General features: G+C 49.8%; 1 protein-coding gene across 3 annotated transcripts; it reads right to left on the bottom strand.

Moving 5' to 3' along the window:
• Nucleotides 1–482: 482 nt before the first annotated feature.
• WSB2 (WD repeat and SOCS box containing 2) lies at nucleotides 483–13,174 on the bottom strand. Of its 3 annotated transcripts, XM_077766024.1 has the most exons (8): nucleotides 12,858–13,168; nucleotides 7,254–7,498; nucleotides 6,961–7,092; nucleotides 3,904–4,004; nucleotides 2,526–2,698; nucleotides 1,672–1,782; nucleotides 1,426–1,533; nucleotides 483–799 (listed from the first exon to the last, which is right to left on the bottom strand). In XM_077766024.1, exons 1-8 carry the CDS (start codon nucleotides 13,043–13,045, stop codon nucleotides 637–639), a joined length of 1,221 nt encoding a protein of 406 aa, XP_077622150.1. In that variant the 5' UTR covers nucleotides 13,046–13,168; the 3' UTR covers nucleotides 483–636. The 3 variants fall into 3 exon arrangements, with proteins under 3 accessions (XP_077622150.1, XP_077622151.1, XP_077622153.1); XM_077766025.1 differs by lacking the exon at nucleotides 1,426–1,533 and having other exon boundaries at nucleotides 12,858–13,174; XM_077766027.1 differs by lacking the exons at nucleotides 7,254–7,498; nucleotides 12,858–13,168 and adding an exon at nucleotides 6,075–6,196 and having other exon boundaries at nucleotides 6,961–7,047.
• Between the last annotated feature and the right edge of the window lie 1,400 nt (nucleotides 13,175–14,574).

Below are 14,574 nucleotides of genomic sequence, written 5' to 3'. Positions count from 1 at the left end.
AAGAGCGCCTCGTATAGTGTATCAGTCAGGAGCACGGCCTCCGAGTCACCTGCAATTTAGTCAATACCTCAGGGGACACGGCTCCATGGAAACTTTGTCCTGCCGGTCAGAGGGGGGCCTGAGGAAGGACAGTGCTTGCCAACATCAAAGCCACTCTGACACAGCAGGAGAGAACTTCGGACAATGTCACCGCTGTATGTGAAACATGACAACGCAGAAGTATGGGGCAGAAGCCACACCTGCCAGTCGAGGGACCCAACCCCACCCCTACAGAGAGGCTCCTGAGGCCTGGTTACTCTTCCTACCGAATCAACATGAGTAACTGCGCTTTGACTCAAAAACATGACTTTGAAAAGTGTTGGGTGCTGCTGTCTGTAAGTGGACTGAGGGTTTAAGGGAAGGCTCAGCCGTCACGGAACTGGAGTCCCCCTCTGTGACGGACCTCCCCGTGTCATGGAGAAAAACACTGGTGACTAGTCCACCGGTATCTGGTTTTGCTACATTCTGTTCACACCCCGAAGACAAATTCCCTTCCAAGCCAAGACCTGATGTTGGGCCCTTTGGCCCAGCTCCTCCTCTGCCAGGGAGGTTTATCCTGCTACAAAGAAAACAAGTTATGAGACTGTGGAGCGTGACTTAAAAAGTCCTGTAAGTGAGGAACTCTTTCATTTTCTTGGGGATCGGCAGTGCTAGCACTTGGTAGGTGGTTAGGAAACTTCGAAGGGCTTTCCGGCATAAGTGCTTCAGTGAGGACAGGACCCTAGGAGCTGTCCAGAACTGGACGTGGCCATCCCTTGTCCTGAAACAAAACAGAGACAGACGCTGTAAGGCCGACCTTACATATACCTGCTTTCGCTGTGACAGGTGTGCATGTTTCCATTCTGGCGCACTGGCAGCAGACACCCAGAGAGTGAACCGCGACCCTTAAATGCAACCCTGATGGCTGGCATTGATGTCAGGGCTGCGATGCCGAATGACTAAGGCTGCGGACACGACTCTAAGAACGAAGGACGCCTCTGATACCAAAGTGCTATCTGTGAGCAGAGCCCTTCTGAATCACACTGTGAGTTCAAACGTGCCACAGGGAAGAGGGCCACCTCCTGAATTCTGGATGTTCCCCGTATGGTGGTCTCTGCCCTAAACAGTTTCCCGTATAAATTCTGCATCATCTCACTTCCCGCTTCCTTGCGGACCTGGCTCATTAAGTGGCATGAATCACGGCTCTTTAATTCCATTTAGATGAAATATTAAAAGTAAAGGCTAACCTGTATTGGCAGCATAGAATATTAGAATTCTGTGTCCTCTTAGATTTCCTTAAAGGCTTCATCACAGGCAAGAAAATTCTAGAGGCTTGCTTTCCTTAAAAAGCTGCATAGTACACTCAGCAGAAACTGCTGCCCATCTGTTCAGCTATCAGATACGTACCCTGTGGCAATAACTCCACCATGTGGAAAAAATGTGCAGCAAAGACCATTGGTCATAGGAGCAAATGCAATGGGAGTTTTGAGTTCCAGGGCCCAGATCCTGAGGAGTCTGGACGAGAGAGAGAGAGAGAGAGAGAGAAAAGACACGTTTGCACATTAGCAGACCCGGGGCCAGGCCAGAGGGCGATGCTACAGGGACTTGCAGGGACTTGCTCCGAGGCCACGCACAGAGATTCCCCTTCGTTACCTGTCATCGGCCACCGTGGCGAGGTACAGGCCTTCGGGCGAGAAGCACACAGATCTCAGGGAGCTAATGTGGACATCGCTGTCGTCCATGGGGGGGTCAAGCTGGGTGTGGCTGAGGAGAAAGGAACAGGCTGGTGGTCCTGGAGTGACGGGCCACTCTCCACCCTGCATCTTCTTTCCCAGGCAGGCGGCCAAAATGGCGTGGCTAAGAAAGGCTCAAGACCCATCTTGTATCCCCTGTGGAAAACCTCGGGACAAGCAGACTGGGGGACAGAAGCGCATTTCCTGAGGGTCCAGGTGTCTTGTGGAAGGGGCTGAAGGGTTACTCACGCTCCCTGTGCTAATTTCCTTATGCAAAGTAGGTCAGCCCTCACTTTAATGCCACAGTACAAACTGAAAGTCTTTTTTAGGCTAAGATACGTGATAATTATAGGACTGCCTATTATTTGCTTCAGAAAACAACAGAGGCCAAGAGAAAAAGACCAAGTTTGTGAGAACATGAGGATTCATTTTGGAAATACCAGGTTCGGTAAGAAGACGGTTCTGAATCTGCTACTACAGTTATTAGTAAATGGAAAGAAAGAGTCACACTGAGGTTTCATTAACGCTCAATCCAGAGTACACGCCGCCTCCTGTACGAGGAGCCCTGAAGCGCTCGGGTCTGATTTGAGAACCTAACTGACAATGAGGGGCCCCTGCAAGCCAGCGCCTGAGAAGCAGCACTGAAGGCACCGTGCCTTGTACCCAGACTGTCCCCTCCCATGCCGCGGACTCTGTGGGGGACATGCCTGACCCAAGGCAGCTTTCTCATCGGTCGCCCCCCAAGAAAGTCATAAGCGGGGATTCCGTCCTTACTGGAGTGACCTCAGCCTCTCGCCCGTGTAGGGGTCCCACATGATCACGTTGGTATCGTAAGAAGCCGTGACAAGCAAGGCAGAGTCGGGTGAGAAGTCACAAGAGACAACACTGCTTTGGTGGCCCTCCAGCTTCCGGATTAACGTGTAGGACCGCATGCTCCAGAGAAAGACCTGTGGAAAAGAACAGGTGCCGGGTCAGGGGCAGCCACAAACTGCCTGGAACATGAACGGTGAGCGAGTGACACGGCGAAGCCCGCTCACGGCCCACGGCCAGGTGAGGCCAAGCTCTCCACTCCCCTTTTATACAGCTCTTCCAGAACACACCAGAAAGGTTTGAACAAAGGAAAAGGTCTGAATTCTTGAGGCGCCCAACCAGTGCATGTGTTCAAGGAGCTTAAGGGAGAACAAACCCAGGCAACGTCAGGAAGACTACAGCCTAAATGCTGTCGGTAGAGGCTCCTGAGTTCTGCTTCTGAGCCCTGTGGGCAAGATCACAGTGTGTCCTGCTGCAGACCTACGCCAGTTCATCTTGTCCTTTCACTTAAAACCAGAAATCAGGGTCAGAGGTGAAGGCCATGGCTCCCAACAAAGCGATGGCACCCTGCCAAGCCATTTTACACCACGAGGTCACAGGACGGTGGCAATCTGCCCTATGACTGCACGCCCGTCTGACATAGTTCATCACTTTAAACCTTTAGTCATTAAGAAGCGGGATTTTCTTTTCTTCCCTTTAAGAAAACTTGGTTTCACGTCATCCCAAATCCCAAAATGATTAACCGCCTGGGCTGTACCATGTAGTGAACTCTTAACTTGGTTAACCATTAGCAAACAGCTCAATGCAGATCTAAACTTCAAATGAACAGACTGTTCCCAAACTGTTCTTGGGTTTCTAATACTTTCCGAACTAATGGGCAGGATTTCAGGACCAAGTTCCACAAGTGACTGTACATTCTGACTTGAAATAGAAATCCCAATTCTGTAGACTCAAGTTCAATGGTTCAAAGGAAATTAGATCCATATAAGGGTTGCAACTTTTAAATTCTTAAGACTCTTGGGGGAGGCAAGGGCGGGGAGAAAGAAATTTAAAAAGCACACCTTTGCCACTTTGTGAAGGCAAACAGCCCCCATGCAGTGGTGAGAGCAAGCCATGCACTTCAGACCTCTCCTCTCTTCTGGCTTACGCTAAAGCGGGTATCAAAAGAGAGGCGTGCAGGGGGAGGTCACGCCCACAAGCATGCCTTTTATTGGGGCTGGTTTGCAGACAGATTTTGAGGCGCGGCGCCTACTTTCCCTCTCGCACACGAAGCCTGTTCTGACCTCCAGGTGTCACAGAACTAAGGCAGCAGAGGGAACAGTACCCGATGTCTGGGACTCACCGACTTCTCTCCGGCTGCCGAGCACAGCATGCTGCAGTCCGGGGACACGGAGCAGCAGTAAACCCACTGCAGGTGGCCCGATAACACCTGGATCTGTTTGCCTGGCACGGAAAAGGGGCAAACGGTGAGCCAGGTCCCGAAACCGCAAAGCCGCCAGACTGAAGAGCTCGTAGGAACGGCCCACCTGCCCAGGACACCCAGCTGGTTCTCTATCGGCTGAGCCCGAAGGCCCACTTCATTCATGCAGAAGAAGCAAGATGACACGATTTGTCACTGAAATACCTGAAATCTATTAATACAATACTCTGATCCCCTAGGAAATCACTACCTCGTTTCACCAAAATCTACCCGATCAGTGGGACAGAGGTTGTACATAGATCAGATGTGACAGATGCCTTTGACTGCAGAGAACATTCTTTTCAGGTCCCTCAACCACTTCTAGTACTTTGAAGCATCCTCCCAAATTTGAGAGTGTTTTATCCTCACTTCTGTTGTTAACACTCTGTAATGGCTTCCCCCTCTCCCAAGGGCCCCACTCCTGCTCTCTCACCCTCTCCAGGTTGTCTGGATGAGCAACGGTGCACAGTAATAAGGGCCGCGTGCTCTGCTGCCAGGCGAACTTGGGTTTGAACCCTGACTCCACTGTTTCCTCAACACATAGGGGCCACTCACATAACCTCTCCAGTTCTCAGTTTTGGGGAAAAACTAAAATGTCCATGGATAAGCATAAGAGAGCAGGTAAGTATATAAAATATATCTACCCCATTAATTCAGATGGCATTAGGGATCTAGAATTTCCATGGAGGGGGCACCTGGGTGGCTCAGTCAGTTAAGCATCTGACTTCAGCTCAGGTCATGATCTCGCAGTTCGTGAGTTCAAGCCCCACATTGGGCTTTGCTGACAGCTCGGAGCCTGGAGCCTGTTTCAGATTCTGTGTCTCCCTCTCTCTCTCTGCCCCTCCCCTGCTCACGCTCTGTTTCTCTCAAAGATAAACATTTAAAACCAAATTTAGACCTTCCATGGAGTACTGTTTTGCAGAAAAAAATGCAAAGAACATGTATCTTTTTAGGGAACGATGACTCCCAAATCCATACATGACCCCAAATTCCAAGTAGGAATATGCCAGTATACGGGGAATGCGGGCAGCGGGCACGGGTGATGAGGTTGCTGGGGGATTACAGGGAAGGCGATGTGATGGAGGAGGAGACCGGGAAAGAGCCCGGGGTGGGGGGCGGGCGGGCCAAGACCAAAAGAAAGGGGAAAAACAGTTTTTACGAACACATACAGTCATGCGTTTAAGAGTTTATGTGTATGTATATGGGTCCGTATAATTTTTTTTAAGTGAGTCACGGTTTCCTCAGCTGTCCAAGCAGAGCAGCACCTCCCGCAGTGGGGCTGTGGGTGTTGAACAAATTCAGGCAGGACAGCAGGGCCAGGCCCGGGACCTGGGACACTACTTGATCCTCTCCCCTCCTGGGAAGCTCCAGTGCGCTCGCCCGCTCCCGGTCCCCTTCAGCCAGTCCTGCCTTCCCAACCACTGAAAGATTTTATTACTTTAAAAAAAAAATGTTTTCTATTGTTTGTTTATTTTTGAGAGAGACAGAGCGCGAGCAGGCAAGGGGCAGAGAGAGCAGGGGACACCGAATCCAAACCAGGCTCCGGCTCTGAGCTCTCAGCACAGTGAGGCTCGAACCCACGAACCACAAGATCATGACCTGAGCCGAAGCTGGACACAACCGACTGAACCACCCAGGCGCCCCTGACCACCAAAAGATTTTAGAGTCGCTTCCAGGGCCTTCCTTGGATGGTGGCAACAAGCTGCCTCAGGACACATTAAAAATGGTGCTGCCACAGAGGAGCCTTCCCAGGCAGCAGACCCATTTGTGATTTCAAGTTCTCTTGGTGACCAGAGGCCCCCGAATAAGGACACCACAAGCACCTCCCTGGCTATGTGACAAGTCATCGGGCTCACTTCGAAGAGGGCAGGAGTAGCTCGTGGCCCCGTCACGGCTGAGGCAAGAGCACCGGTGCCTCCGTGTTACCGGGGATGAGCACCTCTTCACCAACCGTCCACGTGGCCATTTCCTCCCTCCACCTCCCTCCGGCTCCTGTGTCCCTGCCCACGTGGGGAAGAAACGGCTTGGTGATAAATTCCCCTTCCCTATGTCACCTTTCCAGTTGCAGCTCAACCCTGGAGATGTATGGAATCCTTTGCTGGGCCACCTCTGTAGGCGGTTCTGCTCACAGCACAATTCCGCAGAAGCTGACCCTCCGGAGCCTAAGAGATTTCTTCTAGGCAAAGATTTCAAGAGAAACTTGATTTCTGATAGGAAGTATCCCGCAGGGAGGACTTCTTCTGGATCCCGTGGTTCTCAACCTGGGGAGACTTTGCCCTTCACACGGACAGGGCATGGTGTCTTGGAGACATTCTGGGTGTCAGAACCAGAGAAGGTGCGCCTGGTATCTAATGCGTAGGGACCAGGGTGCTGCTCAACTCCCAGAACACACAGGACAGCCCAGAACAGAAAATTACTGAGCATGGGGCGCCTGGGGGGCTCAGTCAGTTAAGCGTCCAACTTCAGCTCAGGTCATGATCTCACAGTTTGTCGGTTCAAGCCCCGCATCAGGCTCTGTGCTGACAGCTCAGAGCCTGGATCCTGCTTTGGATTCTGTGTCTCCCTCTCTCTCTCTCTTTCTCTTAAAAATAAATAAACCTTTAAAAAAAAATTATTGTGCACAAAACGTCAAAGGTGCTGTGGTTAAAAAGCCTATACTCTGTCATGTATTTTCAATAGGGGTGAAATCTTACTTTTCTTATATGCACAGATATGCACTCAGTGCCTAAGTAAATGGTATATTCTCGACATTAGTATCTCGTGGGGACAAGGAAGGTGTGTGATTAGAAAAAATGTCTTGAAAGACCCTGTAGGAAACCTGGCTGAGAAACACTATTCTAGACAAAAGCGACACCGGTCACGTGGAGAAAGGGGCGAGTATGGCGTCTGCGGAGCTGCCCGGCGGCTCCATCACCTCCATACCCTCCATCACCTCCATACCGTGTTTATTCAGGTCCCAGATGCGAAGAGTCTTATCCCGAGATGCCGACACCAAAATCAAACTGCCGCTGGGTGTGAAGCTTAGATCTCTCACGACATCTTGGTGGCCGGAAAGATTCAAAAGCAAGAGCCCTGGCATGGGAGCAGAGGCAGTCAGTCAGTGGGAGGGAGGCAGCACCCGGTCTGATGGCCACGGCCACACCCCTCAGCCAGCGAGGGGGGGCCTGGCGGCCCCTCTGGTCTCTGATGAGCACGTGCACACCCGGACCTCGTCCCGGCCAGAAATGACCTACCTGTCTGCACCTCCCAAATCTTGATCTGCCCATCATTGAGTCCCGTAGCGAGGATCAGGCAAGAGATATCTGGCACCTGGGGATGGTGGCGTGCCCAGAGCTTCCTGCTGGGTGGGGAGGGCCACGGGCTGAAGGCCAAACCCCAGACGATCTGCCCACAGTCCAGAGTCTTCTCCTTTGGGCTGCCCCGCCCTTTGGTGTCATTTTTGCTGCTCCGGCTTTTGGCTTCAAACCCTTTAGGGATGCTGGAGGAAGCAGAGATCTCTGAATGAGTCTAAAATTGTCACCAAGGCAACCAATGTTTCATTCTAGGATATCTAAGACATTAAAGTTCTAGAAACAAATTGGCCTTCCAGAATTCCGTGAATTCTGGCAGGACTTTTCATTTCTTTTTAGAATTCATGTGACGGAGACTTCATTAGCCTTGGTTCATCCCATCTGTGATGGGCCTGCAACGGGGTGACCTGCCTTGTGGGAGAACTAGGTCACAGAAGCCCCAGGGAGCCATATGCTTCCTCAGAAAGTTCTCTCGGGTTTGGTGCATGGAAGGAAAGATACTCAGTATTTCCCATGAGGAAGAAAGCTCGCTGTAGGTGTGGAACTAGGACAGATCTTAGAACTCGAACACCCATCTGCTGTTCCCCTGCCTGATGAGCCCCTTTATCTCGAGCCCAGAAAGCCCCGAGGAGCGGGAAAACGACCCCTTTTCTGGCCAGCACAGTTTGCTGGGTACAGGTTGATTTCTACCTTCAGTCGCTTTATGTTCCAACCAATCAGTGAGGCTCTTTCATTTACCTCGCTGACGGTACATCCAGCATAGGAACCGACCAGCAGGGTGATCAAGGAGGGAAAGAGCCCACAGAACTGCACCCACCTCCAAGATCCTGAGGCCGGACCCCCTCCGTACTTCCGGTGAAACACAGGCCCCGCCCACCACTCCCCCAGCACACACGCTTCCCAGGCCTGAGTAGTTGGAGCCCAGGGGGAGGGATGGGTTCAGCCCCCAAAATCAAAGTTTCCTGTCTGCAGTATACTTTTTCAGTGCAAGTGTTAAGTCCTACCTTTCTGTGAGACCCTGACCACACTCTGGGGCATATCCGACTAGGGGAAATGGGGATGATGAAGCTGGAACTCCATTCCATGAAAAATCCCACACTCGGCGTCTATGTTAACTGGGCCTCTTTAGGTATTAGACTTGTTCCCCGAAAGCTGTAAGCGGATCATATTTTTGCCAAGTGTGTGGTTGAAATCTATTAAAGAACTGTAACCAAGCTCACGTGTAAAATTAGAAGGGAAGAGGCAAAATTAGGGCAAACACAGCCCCCTCCAGCTCTAAAACTCTATCAGCAGAATCAGAGGCTGGCAAACTATGCCCAGGCCAGCAATCTGTTTTTAGAGATGAAGTTTTATGGGAAACCCACCATGTTCATTCGTTCACGTGCTGTCAACGGCCACTTTCCACTGTTAACGGCAGAGTTGAATGGTTTCGACTGAGACTGTATGGCCCGCAAAGCCCAAACTATTTACCATCTGCGCCTTCACAGAAACAGCCTGCTTAGGGGCGCCTGGGGGGCTCCATCAGGTAAGTGTCCGGCTTCGGCTAACGTCATGATCTAAGTCTGTGGGTTTGAGCCCCGCGTCGGGCTCTGTGCTGTCAGCTCAGAGTCTGGAGCCGGCTTCGGATTCTGTGTCTCCCTCTCTCTCTGCCCTTCCCCACTCGCTCTCTCTCTCAAAATAAGATAAAGACAAAACAAAACAAAAACAGTCTGCTGATCCCAGGTCTCAGTGGCCAAATGCAGTTTGAAACCCTGTTGTCCTGACACACATCTGAATGTGATAATGAATGTGTTTTCGACTGACCCTCCTCAAGCCACGCACTTCGTAGACCTGCCAGGCCCTGGTAAAGGGACCCGAGTCTGTCACCCAGGGAAGAAGCTACAGGGAAAGCTTTGTAAGACACCTGGGAACCACCAAAGGTACATTTGTTTTTCACAGAATCCTAATTTCTGCCTTTAAATTAAGGAATAATCTGTGGTAGCTATTTTATTCCAAAGGAATTTAAGGCATATCTGTAGTTTTATTTTTAATGTTTGTTTATTTTTTGAGAGAGAAGGAGACAGCGTGAGCAAGGGAGGGGCAGAGAGAGAGGGAAATAAAGAATTCGAAGCAGGCTCTGAGCTGTCAGCACAGAGCCTGACATGGGGCTCAAACTCAGGACCATGAGATCATGACCTGAGCCCAAGTTGGACTCTTAACTGACTGAGCCACCCAGGCGCCCCAAGGCATATCTGCAGATTAATTCATTTAAGTATCATAAGTTTACTTTCTCTAGAAAGAGATAATAAAGCCTCCATTTTAGGGGTATAGTTAACTTGCCTAGGGTCACACAATCAGGGGCAGAACAGGAACTTAAGTCTTGGGTATCCAAGCCCACTACTCAACAGATCCCTTGGACTTTGCAGTTGGCCACTGAATCAACTCCCTTGAGTTACACAGATTGGGGGGGGGGTTGGTGCATGGGAAGGGGACAGCAAAGGGCAAGGGAGAGTCATGGGGGAATATAACCTCACTGCAATTCAAGCTTCTAAAAACTTTTTTTAAATTATTAAAATACAATTATCTGGATAGTATCAATTATTTGCTCAATACCCAAAGTGCTATTAAGTTTTTTTAATGTCTAACAATCCAAACAAGACTATAAAGACCTCAGAGCTCCCCTTTTAAAGGACTTTTAGAATACCCATTATTTTAAATTATAAAAATAATGGAGAACTATGGGAAAAATTTGGAAGTGAGACAATAACATAAAAGTTACCCATAATCGTAACACCACTCTAACCAGAGTAAACACTTCACTGTCAGTTTTTACTTATGTGTATGTACATATATTTAAAAAATTTTTTAAGGTTTATTCATTTTTGACAGAGAGAGACAAAGTGCGAGTGGGGGAGGAACACAGAGAGAGGGAACGGAATCTGAAGCAGGCTCTAGGCTCTAAGCTGACAGCCCAGAGCCCTACACAGGGGTCTAACTCACAGACTGCGAGATCATGACCTGAACAGAAGTTGGATGCTTAACCGACTGAGCCACCAAAGCGCCCATACATTTTTAAAAGACAAATTTGGGACCACATTACATATATAGTTCTATAGCTTACTCTTTTCCAGTAAACCTTATAAGCATTTTCCTAAGTTACTATTCTTCACAATGTGTGATTTTTCCCCTAAAACAAGTAACTTCTCATCTGACATACTAAACAGTAACATTTCTCTTGTTATATTTAAACAACAGACACACAAAAAGGATTAATACTCCAATTTCCATTTTCTGAAGTTTATACTGGAAGGAAATATTTACCTGTGGTAATGTATTCATTTGGATATGAGTGATTTTTGGAAAACCAGTTTCCATTTTTATGCTTTCTATAAAAATTCTTTTTCTGACTGAATTCACCCCAGACTGGATATAAGGTTGAGTCTCCTGTATCCAGAGTAAGAGCTCAATAAGAAAAAAGAATTGCCTTGGTATTCTCATTAAAATGACCACACAGAAGGAGCTGAAAATCATGATTAAGGCAAAAACATCTCACATGGAAGCAAAAAACATCCTATGACATTGCCTTAAGTTCCTTTACTATCCTCTCATCACTGGATTTTAAGGGATTTCTAGTTTTATGTAAATAGATGACCCCATTTCCGAGATCCCTGGTAGCCGGGAGAAGAGTTTTGAGGTCCTCGATGCATCCTCCCAAACAGCCAAAGGGACACCCCTCGGACCCAGCAGCGTGCAGGGTACCATCTCAGCGAGCTCATCTCAGCAAGCAGTGCTTGTCATCAAGGCAACGAGCTTCAGACTGAACTCAGGAAACACTGAAATCTAATGCACGATGTATAAGAAACGCCTAATGCAAAACAAATGAGACCTTCAAGGGCAGGGGCCGTGCTGGATTTCTTTGAGGATTCTCAGCCCCTGGCTCAGTGTGGGGCAAAGATTTCCAACAAATGCTGGCTAAATAAAGGCCGACAAGGAAGTGCCGGCCACAAATGATAAAAGGCAAATGCTGGGCTCACAGCATTTAGACGCTGGGACCCGTCCAGCCCACAGAACGAAAGTAGTCAATATCACAAACTAAACTTGGACGATAAGAGAAAACCAAATACCCAATTTAAAAATGGAGGACGCCTGGGTGGCTCAGTCAGTTGAGTACTGGACTTCAGCTCAGGTCATGATCTCTGACATGAGTTCGAGCCCCACATCGGGTTCAATGCTGTCAGTGCAGAGCCCACTTCAGATCCTCTGTCCCCCTCTTTCTGCTCCTCCCCCACTCGCACTCTCTCAAAAATAAACCAACATTTAAAAACAAAATGGGCAAAGAATGTATATGGACATTTCTCTTTTTTTTTTTCCTTTATTTCTAGGAGAGAGAGAGACAGCATGAGCAGGGGAGGGTCAGAGAGAGAGGGAGTCACAGACTGAAACAGGCTCCAGGCTCTGAGCTGGCAGTCAGCACAGAGCCCGACGCGGGGCTCGAACCCACGAACCGCGAGATCATGACCTGAGCGAAAGTCGGACGCTTAACCGACTAAGCCACCCAGGTGCCCCAGGACATTTCTCTAAAGAAGATATGTGATGGGTCAAGAAGCGTAAGGAAAGGTGCTCAGTCAGAAGCCATCAGGAAATGCAAATCCAAACAACGAGAAGCCGCTTCCCGCCCCACCAGGATGGCTCCGCCCCAATCAGAAAGGCAGACAATAACAAGTGTTGGAGGGGATGTGGAAATGACACATTGCTGGTGGGACTGCAGAACGCTACATCCCCCCTGGGCAACAGTCTGCTCCTCACACGGTGAAAACACTGAAAGCATTAAGTCCACACCAAAACCTACACATAAACGTTCACAGCAGCGTTATTCGTAACAGCCCGAAAGGGAAAGCCACCAGAGTGTCCACCAACGGACAGATGTACACACAAAATGTGCGGTCTCCACATAATGAGAGTATTATCCGGCAATAAGAGGAAATAAAGTACAGGTACGTGCTGTAACGTGGATGACTGAAAACACTATCCTAAATGCAAGAAAGCAGTCAGAAAAGCCTAGACGGTATACGATTCGATTTACGTGAAATGTCCAGCAGGAGGAAATGTGTAAAGGCGGAAGTGGATTAGTGGCTGCTCGGGGCTGGAGAATGGAGACTGGAAGACGACAACTAAGGGATGTGGGCGCTCTCTCTGGAGCAAGGACAGCGGTTTTGAGACTGACCGTGGGGATGGTTGCACAACTCTGTGAATCTACTGGGAGCCACCGAGCTGTACACTTTAAACGGGCAGATTGTATGGTATGTAAATTACAGTTCGCTAAAGCTGTTAAAGAATGACGGCAGGGCTAACATCATCTCCACTGGATGGATTTTCACACGTGCCCAACGTGGGGCTCCGGAAACCCCAAGGATCAGTTCCCCAACGGTGCGGCCACTCCCCCTCTCCTGCTCCTGGGCAGGAAGACCCAGCAAGGGAAGGGAGTGACCTGGGAGAGCGCTCTCAAGTTCCCCTCCGGGAGAACTCCCTTGCTCCTCTGGGTCTGGGTCTGGGTACCTGGGGACTTACCAGTGCTCCTCCAGTGGCCAGGGGATCAGCTTGACAATGCAGTGTCCTTGAGACCACGCGAACCAGGAACCATCTGGGGAGAAGGCCACGCTCCAGGTTTCGCAGCTCGACTTCCAGTCGAACTGGTGGGGGCGCCCGGGCTTGAGCTCGGCCAGCAGCAGCGGTTCCTCTGTGACGGGAGACAGCATGCTTCAGACAAGCACCCTCACTTCCCCGGGCAAGGGGCGAGCCGGGCTCCAGACCACGTCGCTGACTCGGACCCAGGAAGGACCCAGGAAAGCCGAGGTCTCCCCAAGGCACTGGGTGATACTCCGGATTCCAGATTCCGGAGGGAGTTGTCATTTAAATGACCTGTGGCAACAGCAGTAGCCACGGGCCACATTCCAGTGCGGTTACTCAGTTCTGGCACTGGCTACCGCTGGTTAACCGTGACTCAGAGTAACCTTTGTGCCAGTGAACCCAGTGAATGGGGGCCTCATTTTCCTAAGAATGCTGGAAGAGGAAGAAAGGGGAGAGGCGGACCAGGCTGGCCCATGCTAGACGTGCTGATCAGGAGGCCTTCAAAGGTATTTAAGGTCTCCTCAAAGACCCCAGAAGCGGGTGAAAGGAGGAGCATCTGACACGAGAAGGTTCCCTCGAGAAGGTTCCCTCGCATTCACCAGCATCCTCCCCATCAGGGAGGCTGACATGTTCAGCGCTCGCCCAGCTTCCTGCGGCTCAGACCTCTTGATCCGGCCTTGCGTTGCCATCTCCTGTCTGTTCTGCTTTTAAACCTTCATCCCGTCTTGCCCAGACCTTTTACAAGGCTCTCCTGATTTTCCTCCCCGTCCCCTCCGCCCTGGGGACCCTGCTAAAACTGAAACACAGGTCATATCGCGACATTTCTCTCAGACACATTCCAGGCTCCCACCTGTGTACACAGTAAGGGCGGAGCCTGGGCCTTGAACCCCCGACCACCAGCCCCGCCTCTTTTCCGTGACCCGTGGCCACAGGAGTCACCAGGCCAGGCCCCAAGCAGCTGGCTGGCATTCACACCTGGACTTCTGAGAATGCAGAGCGCACATCCCGAGCTCTACCAGAGGGGGAATGAGTCCCACCCCGATGACTTCACTGTCTCCCGTAGATCCTAATCTCCCTCTGGTCTGCCCTCCACCTGAACTTAAGTCCCCTTGTTCAAACACCAAAAGGAGTTCATTTTCCTTTCTCTCAGGGCTCTGGCACAGTGCCTTGTGAACGGCATGTTCATACTGTTGCTTCTTCCTCTACCTGAAGGGCATTTCCTAGTTCAAGCCTCTACTCCGGGGGAAAGGTTCTCAACGGAAGCTCGTAAGCTGAAGGCAATCAGAATTGACTTTCTGACTACTAATTATGTTACGATACATACTAATACAAAAACTGGCTTCCACTCCGAATGACGTCACTTCCTGATGTCTGTGTTCCCACTTCACTAGTTTCAAGACCTGGACCCTTTTTATACCTGTTACCAGATAGATACTAATTTAAACAGCCCCTACTTCATACCGTTTAGGACACATCTTTACAGGTCTTCTCACATCTATGACCACTGAAATCAGGATAGATCTTACAAACGAGAAATTTTTATAGTTAAATAGGCAGTATTTTTTCTCAGTGATACATATGACCTTGGTATCTTGTGCTCAATAAAACAGGTGGCAAATATGTATACATAGAGAGACGCATGTATGTGTATATAATA

The sequence above is a fragment of the Crocuta crocuta genome, unplaced genomic scaffold (assembly GCF_008692635.1).
Source record: "Crocuta crocuta isolate KB4526 unplaced genomic scaffold, BGI_CrCroc_1.0 scaffold339, whole genome shotgun sequence".
Taxonomy (NCBI): Eukaryota; Metazoa; Chordata; class Mammalia; order Carnivora; family Hyaenidae; genus Crocuta; species Crocuta crocuta.
The sequence above is the reverse complement of the archived record's forward strand: the minus strand, read 5'-3'. Positions and strand labels throughout refer to the sequence as shown.